Below are 20104 nucleotides of genomic sequence, written 5' to 3'. Positions count from 1 at the left end.
TTTAAAAACTTTAAACAAAAAATGTTTTTTAACAAGTAAAGTGGTAGGAAAATTAAATTTGCCTATGATAGTCAATATTTCCTCTCCCATGTTTTTTAGATCTAAGTATTTTTTTCTTCAGTGGATATTTTATTACTCTATTATAATTAAGGCATCATACTCTGGGTTTAAACATATGTAAGACTATCTTGATACATGTACTAAAATAAATAATCACAATGACAATTGTACTAAAATTCACACATTGTAGGATTTCTCTAATTTTAAATTTAATTATAACTGATACTCATTATATTATTTTCAGATATACAAAATAGTGATTTGATATTTTATACATTATGAAATAATCACCATGATAGGCTTCATTACCATCTGTCACCATACTAAGTTATTATAATATTATTGACTATACTCTCTATGCTGTACTTTTCATCCCCATGACTTATTTATAATTAGCAGTTTGTGCCTCTCTATTCCCTTCACCTATTTCACCCATCACTCTGCCCTTCCCTACCCCTCTGGCAACCACCAGTTTGTTTTCTGTATTTATGAGGTTGATTATGCTTGTTCATTTGTTCAGCTGCTTTCATTTTTAGGTTCCACATGTAAATGAAAATACAGTATTTGTCTTTCTCTAATTTCATACACTGTAATACTCTCTAGGTCCATGCATGTTGCTGCAAATAGAAGACTTCATTCTTTTTATGGCTAATATTCCACTGTGTGTCTATATATATATATATATATATATATATATATATACACACACACACACACCACATCTTCTTTATCCATTAATCTATTGTGGACACTAGGTTGCTTCCATGTCTTGGCTATTATATAAATAATGCTACAGTGAACATATGTATACATTTTTCTTTGAATAAATAGCCAGAAGTGGAATTGTTGGATCATATTGCAGATATATGTTTAACTTTTTGAGGAATCTCCATACTGTTTTCCATAGAGGCTGCACCAGTTTACATTCACACCAACAGTGTATGAAGATTCCCTTTTCTCCACATCATCACCAACACTTGTATTGCTTGTCTTTTTGATAGTAGTCATTACAAGTGAAAGGTAGTAGCTCATTGTGGCTTTGATTTGCATTCCTGATGATTAGTAATGTTTAGTGTCTTTTCATGTGTCTGTTGGCCATCTGTATGTTTCTTTGGAAAAAGTCTATTCAGGACTTCTGTCCATTTTTTAATTCGGGTTTTTGTTGTGTTCTTGTTACTGAGTTGTATAAATGAGTTCTTTATATATTTTGGATACTGACCCCTTATTAGGTATATCATTTGTAAGTATATTCTTGTACTCAGTAGGTTGCCTTTTCATTTGTTGCTGGTTTGTGTTCCTTTGCAAAAGGTTTTTGGTTTGATAGAGTCCCATTTGTTAATTTTGCTTTTCTTACCCTTGCCTGGGGAGGTAATACCTCCACATGCACCAAAAATTGCTAAGATGGATGTCAAATAGCTTACTGCTTATTTTCTTCTAAGAATTTTATGATTTTAGATCTTACACTTAAGTTTTTAATCCATTTGAGTATATTTTTGTATATATTGTAAGAAAGTGTTCCAATTTCATTTTTGTGCATGTATCTGTCCAGTTTTCACAACACCATTTATTGAAGAGATTATCTTTTCTCCATTGTATGTTCTTGCCTTGTTTGTCATGTATTAATTGACCATATGTGCATGGTTCTATTTCTGGACTCCCTATTCTGTTCCATTGATCAGTATGTCTGTTTTTGTGCCAGTACCATACTGTTTTGATTACTATAGCTTTATACTATGGTTTAAAATCTGGAATTATGACCCACTCCAAATTTGATCCTCTTTCTCAAGATTGCTTATCTATTCAGGGGCTCTTTTGGTTCCATACAATTTTTAGAAATTTTGTTCTAGTCCTGTTTTTCCCTTTCAGCACTTTGAATACATAGTACCACTCTGGACTGAAAGTTTCTGCTGGGAAATCTGCTGATAGCCTTATGGGGTTTCCCTTGTACATAATACATTGCCTTTTCTCTCACTGCTTTTAGGAGTCTCTCTTTACCCTTAACTTCTAGCATTTTAATTATAATGTGTCTCAGTGTGTTTCTCTTTGGGTTCATCTTATTGGAACTCTCTGGGCTTTGGACCTGGATGTTTATTTGCTTCTCCAAATTAGGGAAGTTTTCAGCCATTACTTCTTCAAGTAATTTTTCTGGCCCTTTCTCTCCCTTCTCCTTCTGGGACCCCTATAATGCAAATGTTATTCCACTTGATGTTGTCTCAGAGATCCTTTATGGTATCTTCACTTCTTTTAAAGCTTTTTTTTTCATTTTGCCACTCTGGGTGTTCCCCATTGCTTTGTTTTCCAGTTCATTAGTTTGTACTTCTGTTCTATCCATTGTGCTGCTGAACCCCTCTTGTATATTTTTCACTTCAGTTATAACTTCTGTTTGGTACTTTCTTATATTTTCTGTCTTTTTGTTGAAGTTCTCACTGTGCTCATCCATTCTTCTCCCAAGATTGGTTAGCATCTTTATGACTATTACTTTGAACTCTTATCATGTAGGTTGCTCATCTCCATTTTACTGAGGTCTTTTTCCAGAGACAGGCTTTGTTCTTTGGTTTGAAGCACATTCCTCTATCTCCACATTTTGCCTAACTCTTTGTGTGTGTCCATATGTATAAGGCACAGTGGGTTCCTCCCTTAGTCTTGAAGTTGTGGTCTCATGTAGGTACTCTTCCCTGTAGCAGAGAAGGACAATGTACCCCCACCATCCACCAGAGCAAGATGCTCTACAGGCATTGCTCGTGTGAGCTGCAAGTGCCCACCCAACTGTGATTGGGCCGGGGCTGCTGTGTGGGGTGGGCTGGGCTCAGGGAGCTCACCTGGCCCAGTTTTGGCTTGGCTGCTGTGTGGGTAGGGTGGGGCTCAGGGAGCTCACTGAGCCTGTCTGCTTCTCAGCCACTCAGTGAGGCAGACAGGCAGATGCTTGCTATCCTGACTGTGGCTGGGTCTCTGCATGCAGTGCGTGGGGGCCAATGGGATACAGGTCTCTAGCCCAGCCTGGTTATGGCACAGGGTGGACAGACCATGCTCTCTGGTTTTAGCAGGCTAGAGGGAAGGCAATGAAAGTGCACTTATTGGCTCTGTCACCAGCAAGTAAGAATGAGATTGAAAAACTGGCACCTGCCAGGGCTTCTGTCCCCTGATAAAGTCCTAGCAGATTCCTGTCTCTCCAGCAGCCACTTTAAAAAATTAGTAAGGGGGTCTCCATCACTTACGGTCTAGGTGCTTTTTAATCTGTTGCTTTTGAACTGGATCTTAGAATGAGCAAGCCCTTAAGAGCAGGATCTCTGTTTCCTATGGTTCTATGAATCTCTTGGTCTTGATCTCCACTGATTTTCACAACTAGACATTTTGGGGTCTCATCTTTCTGGTGTCAGCCCCCAGGGTCAGGGGTGCCTGATGGGGGGTATAATCCCTTCACTCCTTGAGGCAGTGTCTCAGATGTTTGGGGTCCCTCTGAATCTTGGGGTCACCATGACTAGTCTGGAGTCCCAGGGGAGGCCATGTCTCTGCCCCTTCTACCATTCTCAGTGTGTCTCTTTTGTCTTTTGTTGTGGAGGTGCTGTTCATCTAATTCTCAGGTCCTCTTCAAAGGCAAATACTACACACAGTTGTAAATTTGTTGTGTCTGTACAAGGTAAGTTCAGGCTTTTCCTATACCACAATGTTGAACCCTCCACCTCTATTTTTAAATATCCTACTTTCTTAGAATGTTTTAAAATTTTTAAAATTTACCTTATTCTTACAAACTAGGTGCATTGCTCTACTTTTTAAATCTTAATTTTCCTTTATCGTTTAACCAAGACTATACAAGATAGATACCAAAGGCAAAAAGGGTTAAACATCATAGCTAACCTTCTAAACTTTAAAAAGGTTTCTTATAATGTACCTTAGAGCCAAAAGATACTTTTCTACCTCAGCTCTATGTGCCTTGCAGGTACCTAAATGTTAATCATTCCAGAGAGTTTCTCAGAATTCTCTTCTAGCTTTTTGTGAGATTTTCCAAAAAAGGTTTGGGAAAAGTTGTTAAAAGAAAAGTATACGATATGTGCTGCAATGCAAGCTAAAATGTCATTCTCTTCTATTTTAGATTGAGCCCTGTAGACTCCAGTTACAGCCTTTCACAACGTGCTGTGATAACTGATCTCTGCTTCAGGACTATGGGATAACCCAACAGGGTGGACTGAACATTACAAAACCGAAGTGACAAGAAGATTTGTTTTTCTGTTAGCATCATTGATTTACTCCAAAATTATCAAGAAGTCACCACTTACTTATGGTCACTAGCATATGGGCCATCTTCAAGTTATCATAAACCCAGCAAGCTCCTTTAATTTCACATTCATTAATATCCCAGAGAATGCATGTGCTGTCTATTGTGGTACCAAATATAATTGGTCCAGGGATTGTGCCTAGAAGAATTATGAAATATGCATCAGTAAAACTTAGTTTATAGTCACAAACTTTCTATATACATGGCTATATATTTTTTATATAAATAAGAATAGGTATTCATCTCCCCATATGTAAATCACTCAGTTCATGTACAATAGAGATATAAAGAAACAATGGACAATTCTAAAATAATTACACATAATTACTATATATTTCTAATCAATCCCCAAAATTATTTAATAAAAATCTGACATATATGTAGTTAATAGTTAAATAAATAAATTCACTTCTTTCTAATTTAATGAGTCTTTGAAATTAGCTATTATACTAAAAAAAATCAAAATAAATTATTGATGCAAAAACTCAACTCCAGCATATGTGTTACGTATACACTTGTGCAAAAGAGTGCACATGTATACACACACGTTCACACTAATATGCCTAGGAGTACTACTATCTCAAACACACACTCTCGGCCACATGAAGTCATGAGGCATAAAACTTCCACATAGTTAAGGAGCTTCAGCTGTTGCAAATCAAATACATGATCTGAAGTGGTATTTCCTAGACAGATTTCAACTACACCCAGCCTGTTCTTTCATGACCTGCAGCATGACAGAATCAAAGAGCATTGGACTGAGTAAGGATGAAAGGATAATTAAGACCATTTTCCTACTCTCATTTTCACCATTTGTTGAGTATTGCTCTGAAAATCCCTGAATCTTTCAGGCCCATAATTCACTAATTCGAAAAATGGAAAAGTTGGTCTAGGGGATCTATAAAGTTCTTGCTTTTGGCATTTGTTTTTATAAATGATCTTAATATTATGTGTATACTACTGTGTGTAACATAATATTTCTTTCTTCTATTTTTTTCCTACTTCTGGAACTTTACGAAATTTTCTGATATAAAATTTCTCTTCCACCAATCTTAAGTAGCCACAATATCTACATCACAGTTTTTATTGAAACATTTGATCTCATTATTTTTCATTGTTGCTAATGCAACATAATCTTATCTCAAATGGAGATAAGTGCAGGGAGAAAAGGAATTACAGTAGTTATAAATAAGAGTTTATTATAATTTTTGTTGGGAATAGGTTTTATGTGAATAGAAAAAAATGTGTATCTTTTACTTTGCTCTATTAGAAATGTGTTGATGATCATATATTTCAAATAAATATTATATACTCTTTAAGGCTGTATTTGTAACAGAATTGGAAAAAACAGTTAACAAATCAAGTAGGTAAAAGGTAAAGTCACTATTTTCTTATGTGATATGTAAATAATAGTACATCTTAAGTACTGAAAAACAGCTTTCTTCAATGACAATAAAGTAATCTTCCATCTGTATTTAAATTGTTTTCTTGGCACATACCATAAATAAATAAATCAATAACACTAATGAACAAAAATAACCAACGGTTACCAATGTATTAAGGAAAATAGCATACCTAATAATCGAAGCAACATAAACTGTATTCCCAGTGCTAGAGACCGTTGTCGGTGATTAACACACCTGAAGATATTAAATAAATATGAAATGAAAATTGGTTGTATAGTATGTTCACTCTTTGAGCAAATTCATTTTTATACCAATTTATCATTTCTAGATCAAAGTAAATGTTATACCCATGAAATAAATTATTTGCAACTGCTTATATACAGTTCAGTCTTAATAGAATTATAATAGAAGAAAAATGTTATCTGAACTAAAATACTTCAAATAACACCAAACAGTCAAATAAATTTTTATAGATGTATTGAGTACACGTTTGAATTTTAACAACTATAAAGGGGAAAAGATTCATTAGCAAGACTTTTTTTTTTGTTTAAATCACAAGTCACATGGCTTAAGCTGAAAGCAAAGAATTCTTACTCTCTTACCAACTTTGAGACAGAAATCATACCTAGGGAGACGGGTACAATTTTGAGGCAATGTAAAACAGTTGCTGAGGCTCAATGGGATTAAACAACAATTCTTTAAGTAATGACTGTCAAAGGTGAATGAGTCATGATGTTGGCACACAGGTGTTAGGTGGAAGATAAAAGAGATCAAGTAGTCTTTTAAAAAAATATGTAGCTAAAAGGTGACATAGACAAACTTCCAAAAGTTAATTTTTAAAAAGTATTTTCTCTATCCTCTAAATAATTGTAATTTCCATATAACATAATGTTAACAGACTAGTATTTTTATACAGAATCTCTAAAATTTCCATTTGTCAAAAAAATATGTGAAAAGGTAGTATCAAGGAACAAAAACTGAAGAGGGAAAACAACTAGAGTTTATTAGGGAAGGAGGAGTAAAGCTGATGAGCTCAGGGAAGAGCAGACAGGAAATCCCTTCGTAAAGCAGTGTAGAAAGAAGAAAGAGCAACTGCAAGCACAATGCTCGGCGGAAAGCCAGGTGACAGCCAGCTTCTTATCTGTCATCGCTGTCCACAGGAAGGTCTACTATCAGGACACCTCCTGTGAAAGAACGCACGTCATTCTGACTCTGACACAGACGGAGTGTGCTGTTTTTCCGTCGTGCTCAGATACAACCGAATGGAGCTCCGGCTTTTAACAGAAGCCTCGTGAAAGTAGAGAAACTGTCATCAGGTGCACGCCAGTAAGGCAATGTTAACAGACTTTCTCATACATGATCTCATTGAAACCTCACACATCCAGGATTCAATTGCATAGCATTTCCATCACCATAAGAACTAATGATCACATAAGGGTTGAGTGGGTCCTGGAGCCAATGGTCAATATAAAGCCCAAATGAACCTCTGAGTCCATTTTCTTTCCACTCAACATGTTGCCTCAGGATTGGAAAATTTCACAGTATAATACATACCTTAGGATGGACACAGTTATAGGAGTACCAGCCATAAAGGTAAAAATCACTATACAAAAGAAAACACCAAGGAATATGGGCAAGTATATACATCGAGTTTCACATTTTCCAGCTTTAGCTTCAAAACCAGTACTTGCTGCAGTAAGTATTATTTCTGCTTTCCTTCCAATACAGGAACAATTGTGATATACCTAGAAATAGTGGACAAAAAATAATGTAAAGTGCTTATTTTGAAAATATATTTTTTCATTTTAAATTAGATAAATTATATAGACATGGCAGACCCTCTTACACAATCTTAATCTCTATACAACACATAATGTTGAGAAAGAGTAATTAACCCTTAAGAAATTAAGCAAGTGAAAACAAGGGGCCATACTTACAAAGTAGAATCATCTGTGCTTGACTTTTGTGTCCATTACTTCAACATGTAACCTAATACTGATCATAACTTATGAAACAAATTGACAAGAATGTAATGATTACATGATTCACACATTTTAGACTGCTTTCAATAGACAATAACTGTTCAAATAGCTTTCCTGCTTTGTTCTTTTCCATTATAGGAGACAAAGAAGCAAACATAGTGATAATCTCACTATTTACCCTAGTTTAAAAGAACACACACTAAAATTTTAACAAGTACCACAGTAAAATTAAATAATACATCAAAAGACTTTGGGGAAATCTACTTTCCACTAAATCACTTTACTGCAATTTTCTGACCTTCACTGAATCACTGTACCAAAAGTAAACTGTGGTCTGCTTAGGATGACATATTTATGAAATTCAAAAGCTAGAAGTTATTCCCTCATTATCCAGAAGGCTATTTACATATAAATAACATTAACTATTTAACATATATACACATATAAATAATAAAGTTTTGGAAAGTAATGTTAAAAATCACAAAAATTACTTGTGTAGGAAAATAATTCAGATATTTAAGAAATTTATGTATAAATATCTTTTAAAGCTTTCTTACATCTTAGCTGCATCCTTACTATGAATCTTTTTACACATTTAAGGCTTCAATAAAGTCAGAGCAGCACCAGAAAAGTTAAAGGGAAATGGAGTTTTTATTGTCCCAAAGGCCAGAGACCATTTTTTCACTGCTAAAGCTATTCTAAGACCAGTGGTACTGATACAGGAAACCCAAAGATGCAGATTATACCCCCAAAATGGACTACTATATACTCAACAATAAGATATATCAAATAATGAAGTTATACAGCCTTTAATCATTTAAGAAGGAAGACTGAGAAGAGTATTTTCTATTGTGAAGAAACTTTACAACTCTCTTACATAAAAAGCAGACATTTGCCTACAATATTGCTAGCTGTTAGTCAACACCTTTTTTTGTTTTGTTTGGGTCACTGGAATGAAATGTAAGATTAATATTTCTGTGAACAAATATGCATAAGTGTTTATTACATTTTTCTCAATACATTTTGCCTATCTGAAATATTCTATAAAAAAATCCTTTGAAAAAATGAGGTGTTACATGTATTGGTTGGACATAAAAAAGCCAGGACAAATAGAAAATTTGGAAGTCAAAATAACTTGCTTTTCCTAAAGAATCCCTAGAAGGACAATAGCTATTTAAGATGGCATTTACAATATTTGGTAAAGTATATATGTTAACTAAATCATATCAAAATAACCAATACTATTTCAAGTGTGCTCTGGGTACTGATTTTTTTTTTTTTTTTGCTTCCTTAGGCAAGACTGTATTTGTATCTATTACTTATGTGAGTACAACTCTACAAATAACTACTTATCATAATATTCTTCTAACTAAAGTTAGTCAAAAGCACTTTATTGATCATATTTTACATATAGGAAAATGCTACCTATATTTTCCTCTCAAAAGAAGAGTTACCTTTTAGGTAGCTCTGATTCTATCAGATGCATCTCTTCACTTGTGGAATCAGATTCCTTATAACTGATTCAAACACCTAATTTTCTCAACCTGTTCTAAAACTAAAGCAATCCCAGATGTTTACTGGTTTGTAGGTATGAGAACCCTCGGTATGGGGGGCTTAAAAATCTTCCTGATGTCTTTCATTTTTCATAGGTGCTTTATGGTAATAACATGATTGATTTTAACTCAAGGATTGAAATTACACATGTCATCCAAATCTATTAAGTCTGATATGATTCACTGTGGACATTTTCTCTGACATATTTTCGGTTTCTTAGATGACCATTTAAAAATCTATAAGCTAGGTAACAAGAAAAAATATACATTGTTTCTCATATTCTGGTTTACACTCTGCAGGAAGATCAAATTCTAGTGATTTGAAATAAACTTTTAATGTCTTCATTGCACACAAAAACATTAAAGATACACACACACAAACATACACACACACACACACACACACTATTTCTGTGTATATACATGAACATATAAAGGTATATTACCACACACCACACACACACAGCATGCACACACACACACATCTTGTTGGTTTTAGAAGAAATCTGAAGTAATTTTTAGATTATTTCAATTAATTACTTCTACATTTTTGTGGAACTATTTTCTAGCAATCTTAAATTTATCTTTATATATGAAAAAGAATGCCATTTCACTATTCCATATTTCAAATATTCAAGATTGTGTAATTTACTCACATAATTTACTCATATAATTCTTACATATCTTATTCATTGTTGTCTCTTACATCATGGTATGTATTTCCCTAGGGCTTTTTTCAAGTTATCACATTATCTATTAATGCATAACATATTATGTACTACTAGTAATCTGAACTTTACTTTCCCCAAGGCTCTTAAATTTAACTAAGATGAAATCTTTAGGTTGTAGATGCAGTACAATAAAATTCTATTAGACTCTCTTAAACTAACTTGTATTAAAAACAAACTATATCTAGGTAAATTGATATGCATTCTAATAGTTAAAAGTAAGTTTGTATTTTAGAATGAGCTAATGATTTGAATATTTTGAAATGATTCCATGGCCCATCAAATAAAAGCAACAAATACTTATTATGCTTCTATTACATACACTGTATTTAGTAAGAATAGAAGTGCCCTGACTTCAAGGAACATAAAGTTTAGTTGAGAAAAAATAAAACAATTGTAAAACTATTATAACAGAAGTGATGTTACAAAGATGTATATGAGTAATGACCACAGTGGTTTTTCAATAATAATTGCATCTGAGATTTAAAGGAAGAGTATTTTTCAGTTAGATTGGCCAGTGACCTTTTTTAGTGTGCTCTCTACCCTACTAGCAAATTTGAAGTGAACACTACATTATTGTTGACTATAGGTACAATGTTGTACCACAGATCTCTAGAGCTTATTCATCTTACTTGACTGGAACTTTATGTGTGCCTTCGGAATGGAGGAGGTGGTCCAGGAGGGAAAGAATTGGCACTAACTCTATTAGAGGACAGAGACATCATCCACAAATATACAAACACACTTATTCACTTTTGTAAAGTATCAGATACAAGTTACCTTTGGACTTCTTTTTGAACTGGTATTTTTACAGCCTGCAAAGCAGGGAGAAAAATACTGGATTCCGTCTACTCCACAGACAGGATAATAATATGATCGCAAGCAGTTACAATTGGTATTACAAGGAGCAGTCAAGTTTTCCTGTTCTCCCGTCCTGTTAATAAGAAATAAAAGAACAGCAAATTACCTATGTTATTGTTTAATGAACAGTTCAGACGCATTGTTATATTTTGCCATTCAGTCATTTACTCATTCACTGAAGGCATACATATGTAATGACTGAACTAGTTAAGATAAAATGTCTGCCTTTTCTATGAACTTGACATCTTGTGGAAGAGAGAGAGGCAGCAGAAACAATAGTTATGTAATATAATGTCTGCCAGTGACAATAAAAATAGGCAGAGTAAGCAAATAAAGCAGTTTCTCATTTCAATGTGGGGGCAGGGGGGTTGGCAGGGAGCTGCCTCTGTGGAGTGCAGGCTGTTCAGCGGCATCCCTGGACTCTACCCACTAGAGCGTTAGTTGTGAGAATCAAAATGTCTACAGACATTGCCAAATTACCCTAGGGTGCAGGCAAAATTTTAAACCTACAAGGAAGAATGAAATCATGGTGTTCAACATACTCATTTTATCAATGGGAAAACTGGGGCCTAGAGAAATTTTCTTTTCTTTCTTTGCCAAATGTAATATTCCTGGTTCCTAGGCTCAATGTTGTTCCATGCTACCTTGCAACAGGAGGCAACATCTTTGATATGATGAAGCGTTACCATAAGCAAAGGTACTCCTCCAACCCCTTATTTATTCATTCATTCAACCAATATACATTGAGCAAGTGCTAGGCCCTATGCTAGCTAGGTATTGGGAATACAGAATTGAGTAAGGTAGTTGCTCTCCTCAAAGATTTCAGTCTAGGGTACAGATGAACACAGATAATTCTACACTAATACGGTGAGTGTGGTTATAGATGTTTGCAAAGTGTATTTTAGAAGCACTGAGGAAGGACACTTAAAACAAGTCAAAGTTTAGATAAGAGAATCTGAAGGAGCTACTGCTTGAGATGAGTCTTAAAGGATAAATGAGAGTTGTCTGGGTAAATGGGAAAGGTGAAGGGTACTTAAGGGAAGCTGGTGCAAAAGATTAAAGGTGAGAAACAGCATCTTACATGAAGAAATCTGAATGATGTCTGAGGCAGAGAGTGATAGGAAATGTAGTTGAACAGGAATCAAGGAACAGATGATTGAGGGCCTCATGAGACTTGCTAAAAGCAGTAGGCTTTAACCTATTTTAAAAAGGTAATCAAAGTAATTTTAGACTGAAGAGTAACACTGTCAAAAGCACATTTTAAAGGAACAATTCTGGGAGTTATATAGAGTAAGAATTTGAAGGAAGGGGCTCAGTTACAATATAAGTTATGACAATGTATCAGAGAACTAAAATAGAAAATTTGATTAAAGGAAACAGATTTGAGAAATACTTGGGATGTAGATTATGAGACGTAAGGGAGATTTGGTGCTTGGCTGAGGATGGGAACAGGATGTAAAATAAAAGTGACTCTTAGTGTCTAACTTGGTATTTTGGTAGAGAAGAACTAGGTTTTGGCGAAGAGATAATATGTATGGTTTTATTCACACTGAGATTAAGAGTCTCAAATTTGGTAAAGAAATCTGACCTGTAGCTAGATATGTTAATATCCATTTGCGTATACAGGAGCTGAAACCATGAGAACGATACAACCATATAAAGAGTGTGCAGTGAGAAAAGTACAGAGGCCTTGGAAATCCATTTGCTTCGTGAATGCATATAAGCTCCAATAGCATGCTAGACTCTACTCAGAGGAGTAGAAAAATATCTAAAAGAAATAAAGAGAGAGAGGTGGAGAGAAAGGAACGGAGGAAAGAAGGAAGGAAAAGGAAAAAAGGAAGCAAAGGAGACAGGAAGGGATAAAATCCCTCTTCATAGCGACCATGAAGCTAACTTTTCTTGCCCTGGGTGGTCAAAAATAGCAGTGATTCATCTGAGTATTAGAAGGCAATAATTGCTATGTTAGAAATTTATGTTTAAGGAGTAGGTGGAAAAGAAGATCATAAAAGAAATAAAGGATAGAAAACAAATCAGTGGGGAATTTTAAGGAAAGGGTAAGCAAAGAGTAAGTTTTAAGTAATTCCTCACTGTCTCACAGTCTTCTAATCTACCCTAAACGATGCTCCTCTATTTCTTTATCAAGCATGATTCTATTAACAAAAACAAGCATTATAGTCTGCCCACAACTAGTTTACAATATAGATACAGAAATAAGGTGACTGGAGAAAAACTATCCCCTATAGCTCTAGAAAGATTCTACACAATTATTTTTAAATTTAAATACTCCAATGGATAATTCTCATATTACTGTAATGATTACTGAGAATCATGAATGTTTAAGATAGTATGATGCAAACTACAGCAGAAAAAAATATAGCATATATTTCTTATTATCAAGTTGGTCACTTTGGCTTATATATTTAATAAAGGTTTAACTTCATGAGGTAAGAGGGAAACTATTATTAGGAAAACAACCATTGCTTGCAAAGTTTATTAAATTGTCTTAATATAGGCATATTACTTTAAAAATATATAAAATATTTTAAATTTTAAACATTTTGAATATTTAAAAATGCATACATATGTGTATATAAACACACATAGGTATAATACTAGAATTTAAACATTATTTCTTATTTGAATCCAAACTGTTCTATAATTTTGCCTCTATAATAAGCAAACATTTGTCTAAACCTATTGCAACACTTTAATAGATCCGCTTCTTCAAGATGTTATTTCAGATAAGCAAAGAAAATCTAATTACTGGACAGATAGAAAAAGATTGTGCTTTTTTACTATTGTATAAAGTAAAAACAAATCACCATTACCAACACTAATTGCCAAAGCAGACCCAAAGATCCTATAGATTGTCAAGGCAATAAAAGGACGATGGGAAATTTTCATAACTAATAGATTTCTAAAATATACTTAGAAAAGTTTCAGTTGAATTCAGTGCTGTGCCCATATTAAATATTTAATAATAAATTCATTTAAAATATTATGAATATTAAAAATATCCCCTGAAATATCAGTACTACTGATGTTCAGCTTTTTGGATGCATTATTAAACAGGGCCTTAAGTGATCTTATCAATAAGCTTAATTCTTTAATTTATAGTTCTAAGAGCTGTTTTCAACTGCCTGGGGTTACATGCAGAGGACAAAGATTCTTTACACCATTCTACTAGAAGCCTATCTTCACAGCGTTTTCTTTCTCCCACTCACTAACAAACTACTTCTTGAGTTTCTTAGTTTGTTCTTTTTTCCATATACTACCTTTTCTCCTACACATTTCCTGGACGAGACTGTTTTGACTAGGCTGTCCATGACATGGACATTTTAATATGCAGGATACAGAGCTATAATTAGGAATTTGGGGCCACAGATTAAAAATTGATCTGACAACCTCCTTTGAAACATTGAACTCTATCTATATTTATATCTGCACATACACACACACCTCAAACTGTCACCATTTCACTTGCTTTCCCTTCTGACTAGGCTATAGACAGCTCATCTGCTAGTCACTCTTGTTTAAGGTAGAAGATATCAAATGGATTTGCATCTACATCATTCGTCAAGGTGATAAACTGGTATTAAACTATCCAGAACTTTCTGTTCTTCTAAAAAGAACATACAAAAAATGTGGTTTCCTGAGATGTGTTTGGGTGAAGGTTATAGGTGTGAAAGTCAGTATAATTTACCTCCACCTAACTTCAACATTTCCAGATATATTTCTACTGTTTTCTAGACACATGACCTAAGTCTCATTCACACTGTTCCCAAAACTGGGCCTTCACTTTCCAACATTTATGCCTTGGTTTTTAACACATTCCCTCTACCTGTCTATCTTCTCAAATGTTTCTCTCTCAAAACTCTTTTTATCCTTAAAGGATATTTAAACCCCATTTCTGTATATGCCATGAAGCCTTTATTAAATCTAATTAAAGGAAATTGAAAAGCTCTCCTTCTTTTGAATTCCACAGCCCCTTTGTATATACCTCTCATGACCGAATACATTGTTCAGTCACTGTTTTGTTTCTCAATCTCTCCTGCTACACTCACTGTAACTCCTTAATGGAAGGGATTTTGCCATAATGGTCTGCTAGAGGAAGCAGTCAACAAATGTTGAATAAATGTAATGGAGCTGAACTAACCACTGTTTTTACAACTAAATAATGCTCAGCTTCTCACTAATGTAAAAGAATGACAGACATGAACAGCACAAATCATGATAATTGGTAGCAGACTTTGTCAGCAAACCTGTCCAAGCAAGGTACATTTTATTTATCTGAAAGTCATATTATACAAAATTACAGAGTCCTTGACCTGGACCATTTCCCTCAACAGCCTCAAACACATACAATGAAACAAAGCACTGTGGGGAATAATTACACTGCTGTGCAACACCCTCCTGCCTGATCCCCTACACATGGCTTAGGATTTCAGAACTAAACAACAAGGCAAAGAAAGACAATGATCAAACCAGTTATAGGTAAAACATGTTTAGAGGTCAAAATAGCAAGAAGACATTTACTTCTCTACAATAAATATGAACTTCTAATGTAGATAAAACAATGATTAGTAAGTATTATGTAGGACTAGCTGCATTTTAATTTCTCTCCTAGCCTAATTCCAACTCACCTAATGTGGGAAGTTCATCAGAGGCAGTCATCTCCATTTCTAAAAATCTAAATCAATAGGAACATCAGATGTGATATTCTCTCCAGAATGTGAGTCCTTTTAGGGCAAAGATTCCATTCTATTCACCTTTGTATCCCTGAACATAGTATGCAGTACAGAACAGTTGCTCCTTAACTACTCATTGAATAAATGCCCAAATTTTTAAAACATGGCAATTATTTAAATGTAATTTAAATAACTATATATACTTACATATGAAAAAGCCTTCCAATTTAAAAGAAATAAAGAAAGCCAGTCTCGGCACAGAGCTTACTGCACAGGAGAAAGGACAGGTAGATGAAAGTCTCCAGGTGCACTCTACCCAGCAGGTTGAGAACTTTCACGATCTTCAGGCACTCCAGCTCCATGGCTGGCTACAGAGCTCAAAGGACCCCCTCCGTGATATGCAACCTACTGCACCTATCTCCTTGCTGGCCCCACCTGGCTCGCAAACTAGCAAACCCTACCCTGGCATTAGGCCAGCCAGAGGGAAGCCCCATCTACAGCAACTACAAATGCAAAGCATAGAGGCTTACACCTATGTGCTCGGCCCACTGGTTCTGGCAGTGGAGGCAGGCATAGCAGCTGGGAAGCAGGAAACAGCTCTTTCCTCTCCCCCAGGCACCAATACCACATCGCTGTGACCCCTAACATTGCTTCAGGGGATGAGCAGCTCGAGAGAGTAGTGCTTCTGGGCACTAGAGGGAGCCATATACAAATAAGAAATGCCAAAGAAACCTGGTTCAAAGTAAAATTATGAATACACCACCTGAGAAAGATTCAAATGAAATCGACCTCATGAATCTTACTGAAAGGGATTTCAAAATAAAAATCATTAACATGCTTATGGAGGTACAGAAAAATATTCAAGAATTCAGGAATGTATTCTGGTCGGAGATCCAATCGTTGAAAAGCACAATGGAGGGTATTAAAAACAGATTAGATATGGCAGAGGAGACATAGAAATTAAAGAACAGGAATACAAAGAAGCTGAGGCACAGAGAGAAAAAAGTATCTCTAAGAATGAAAGAATATTGAGAGAACTGTGTGATCAATCCAAATGGAACAATATTTGCATTATAGGGGTACCAGAAGAAGAGAGAGAAAAAGGGATAGAAAGTGCCTTTGAGGATGTAATTGCTGAAAACTTCCCAAATGTGGGGAAGGAGACAAGTCTCTCAGGCCATGGAGGTGCACAGATGTCCCAACACAAGGGACCCAAGGAAGAAAACACAAAGACATACAGTAATTAAAATGGCAAAGATCAAGGATAAGGACAGACTATTAAAAGCAGCCAGAGAGAGAAATAAGATCATATACAAAGAAAAGTCCATCAGGCTATCATCAGGCTATCATCAGACTTCTCAGGAGAAAGCTTATAGGCCAGAAGGGAGTGGCATGATATATTTAATGCAATGAAGAGGAAGGGCCTTGAAACAAGAATAGGTGGTAAGATTATCATTCAAATTTGAAGGAGGGATTAAACAATTTCTAGATAAGCAAAAGCTGAGATAATTCACATCACACAAACCATCTCTACAGTGTAATATGGAGGGACTGCTATAGATGGAAGTGTTCCTAAGGTTTAATAGCTGTCACCAGAGGTAATAAAACCACAGTAAAGAAAGTAAAACAGTTCATTATTAAGCAAATGCAAAATTAAATGGATTATCCCCAAAGTCAATGAAGGGATAGACAAAGAGTACAGAATATGATACCTAATATATCAAGAATGGAGGAGGAAGAAAAATGAAGAGAAAAACAGAACCTTTAGGTTGTGTTTATAAGAGCATAGTAAGTGAGTTAAGTTAGACTCTTAGATACTAAGGAAATTAACCTTGAACCTTTGGTAACCACGATTCCAAAGCCTTCAATGGAAGTAAGTACATTCCTGTCGATAATCACCCTAAATGTAAATGGTCTGAATGTAACAATCAAAAGACACAGAGTCACTGAATAGATAGAAAAACAAGACCCATATATACACTGCCTACAAGATACCCACTTTAAACCCAAAGACATACACACACTAAAAGTGAAGGGATGGAAAAAGATATTTCATGCAAATAATAGGGAGAAAAAAGCAAGAGTTGCAGTACATGTATTAGACAAAATAGACTTCAAAACAAAGAAAGAGACAAAGAAGGACATTACATAATGATAAAGGGGTCAATCCAACAAGAAGATATAACCATTAAAAATATCTATGTGCCCAACACAGGATCACCTACATATGTGAAACAAATACTAACAGAATTAAAAGGTGAAATAGAATGCAATGCATTCATTCAAGAAGACTGCAACAGTGCACTCACTCTGAAGGACATATCAACCAGAAAGAAAATAAATAAGGACACAAAGGCACTGAATAGCAGCACATTAGAACAGATGGATCTAACAGACAGCTACAGAACTCTACACCCCAAAGCAGCAGAATGCCCATTCTTCTCAAGTGCACATGGAACACTTTCAAGAATAGATCATACACTAGGCCACAAAAAGAGCCTCAGTAAATTAAAAAAGATTCAAATTGTACCAACCAGTTTCTCAGACCACAAAGGTATGAAACTAGAATTAAATTATGCAATGAAAATGAAAAACCCCACAAACACGTGGAGGCTTCACAACATGCTCCTAAATAACCAATGAATCAATGACAAGATAAAACAGAGATCAAGCAATATATGGAGACAAACAACAACAGTAATTCAACACTGCAATATCTGTGGGACACAGCAAATGTCATGCTAAGAGGAAAGTATATTGCAGTACAAGCTTACCTCAGGAAAGAAGAACAATCCCATATGCATAGTCTAAAGTCACAATTAACAAAACTGGAAAAAGAAGAACTGAGGCCCAAAGTCCGTAGAAGGAGGGACATAATAAAGATTACAGCAGAAATAAATAAAATTGAGAATAATAAAACAGTAGAAAGAATCAATGAAAACAAGAGCTGGTTCTTCAAGAAAATAAACAAAATAGATAACCCCCTAGCCAGACTTATCAAGAAAAATGGAGAGACTACACACATAAACAGAATCAGAAATGAAAAACGAAAAACCACTACAGACACCACAAAAATACAAAGAATTATTAGAGAACACTATGAAAATCTATATGCTAAAAAACTGAATAACCTAGAAGAAGTGAACAACTTTCTAGAAAAATACAACCTTCCAAGGCTGACCCAGAAAGAAATAAGAAAATCTGAACAGACCAATTACCAGCAACAAAATTGAATCGGTAATCAAAACACTACCTAAGAATAAAACGTGCCTGAACCAGATGACTTCACCACTGAATTTTACCAACATTTAGTGAAGACCTAATACCTATCCTCCTTAAAGTTTTCCAAAGAGTAGAAGAGCAAATACTTCCAAACTCATTCTATGAGGCCAGCATCACTCTAATACCAAAACTAGGCAAAGATACCACAAAAAAAGAAAATCACTGACCAATATACCTGAACATAGATGCAAAAATACTCAACAAAATTTTAGCAAACCGAATTCAAAAATACATCAAAAAGATCAGCCATCATGATCAAGTAGGATTTATTCCAGGGATGGTACAACATTCAAAAATCCATCAACATCATCCACCACATCAACAAAAACAAGGACCAAAACCACATGATCATCTCCATAGATGCTGAAAAAGCATTTGACAAAATTCAACATCCTTCATAATAAAAAATCTCAACAAAATGGGTATAGAGGGCAAGTACTTCAACATAATAAAGGCCATATATGACAAACCCACAGCCAACATTATACTTAACAGCGAGAAGCTGAAAGCTTTTCCTTTAAGATGGGGAACAAGACAAGAATGCCAACTCTCCCCACTTCTATTCAACATAGTACTGAAGGTTCTAGCCACAGCAATCAGACAACACAAAGAAATAAAAGGCATACAAATTGGCAAGGAGAAGTTAAACTGTCCTTGTTTGTAGATGACATGATATTGTACATAAAAAACCCTAAAGAATCCAGTTCAAAACTACTAGATCTAATATCTGAATTCAGCAAAGTTGAAGGATACAAAATTAATACGCAGATATCTGTTGCATTCCTATACACTAACAATGAACTAGCAGAGAGAGAAATCAGGAAAACAATTTCATTCACAGTTGCATCAAAAAGAATAAAATACCTAGGAAAAAACCTAACCAAGAAGTGAAAGACCTATACACTGAAAACTGCAAGACACTCATGAGAGAAATTAAAGAAGATACCAATAAATGGAAACACATCCTGTGCTCATGGATAGGAAAAATTAATATTGTCAAAATGGCAATCCTGCCTAAAGCAATCTATAGATTCAATGCAATTCCCATCAAAATACCAACAGCATTCTTCAACGAACTAGATCAAATCATTCTAAAATTCATATGGAACCACAAAAGACCCCGAATAGCCAAAGCAATTCTGAGAAGGAATAATAAAGCTGGGGGGATTACACTCCCGACTTTAAGTTCTACTACAAAGCCACAGTAATCAAGACAATTTGGTACTGGCACAAGAACAGTCCCATAGACCAATGGAACAGACTAGAGAACC

The 20104-nt window shown here is 35.0% G+C and overlaps 1 protein-coding gene across 1 annotated transcript in view; it reads right to left on the bottom strand.

Annotated features, from left to right (window-relative positions):
- The window catches only part of SLCO4C1 (solute carrier organic anion transporter family member 4C1), a 69149-nt gene that overhangs the window by 4412 nt on the left and 44633 nt on the right, over window positions 1–20104 (bottom strand). The window contains exons 9-12 of the mRNA XM_036925793.2: window positions 10783–10936; window positions 7294–7484; window positions 5909–5973; window positions 4335–4472 (exon numbers count right to left, since the gene is read on the bottom strand). Of these exons, the coding sequence (XP_036781688.2) occupies window positions 4335–4472; window positions 5909–5973; window positions 7294–7484; window positions 10783–10936 (548 nt within the window). The remainder of the gene's footprint in view (window positions 1–4334; window positions 4473–5908; window positions 5974–7293; window positions 7485–10782; window positions 10937–20104) is intronic.

Source organism: Manis pentadactyla, chromosome 2 (assembly GCF_030020395.1).
Source record: "Manis pentadactyla isolate mManPen7 chromosome 2, mManPen7.hap1, whole genome shotgun sequence".
In the NCBI taxonomy this organism is placed as follows: domain Eukaryota; kingdom Metazoa; phylum Chordata; class Mammalia; order Pholidota; family Manidae; genus Manis; species Manis pentadactyla.
The sequence above is the reverse complement of the archived record's forward strand: the minus strand, read 5'-3'. Positions and strand labels throughout refer to the sequence as shown.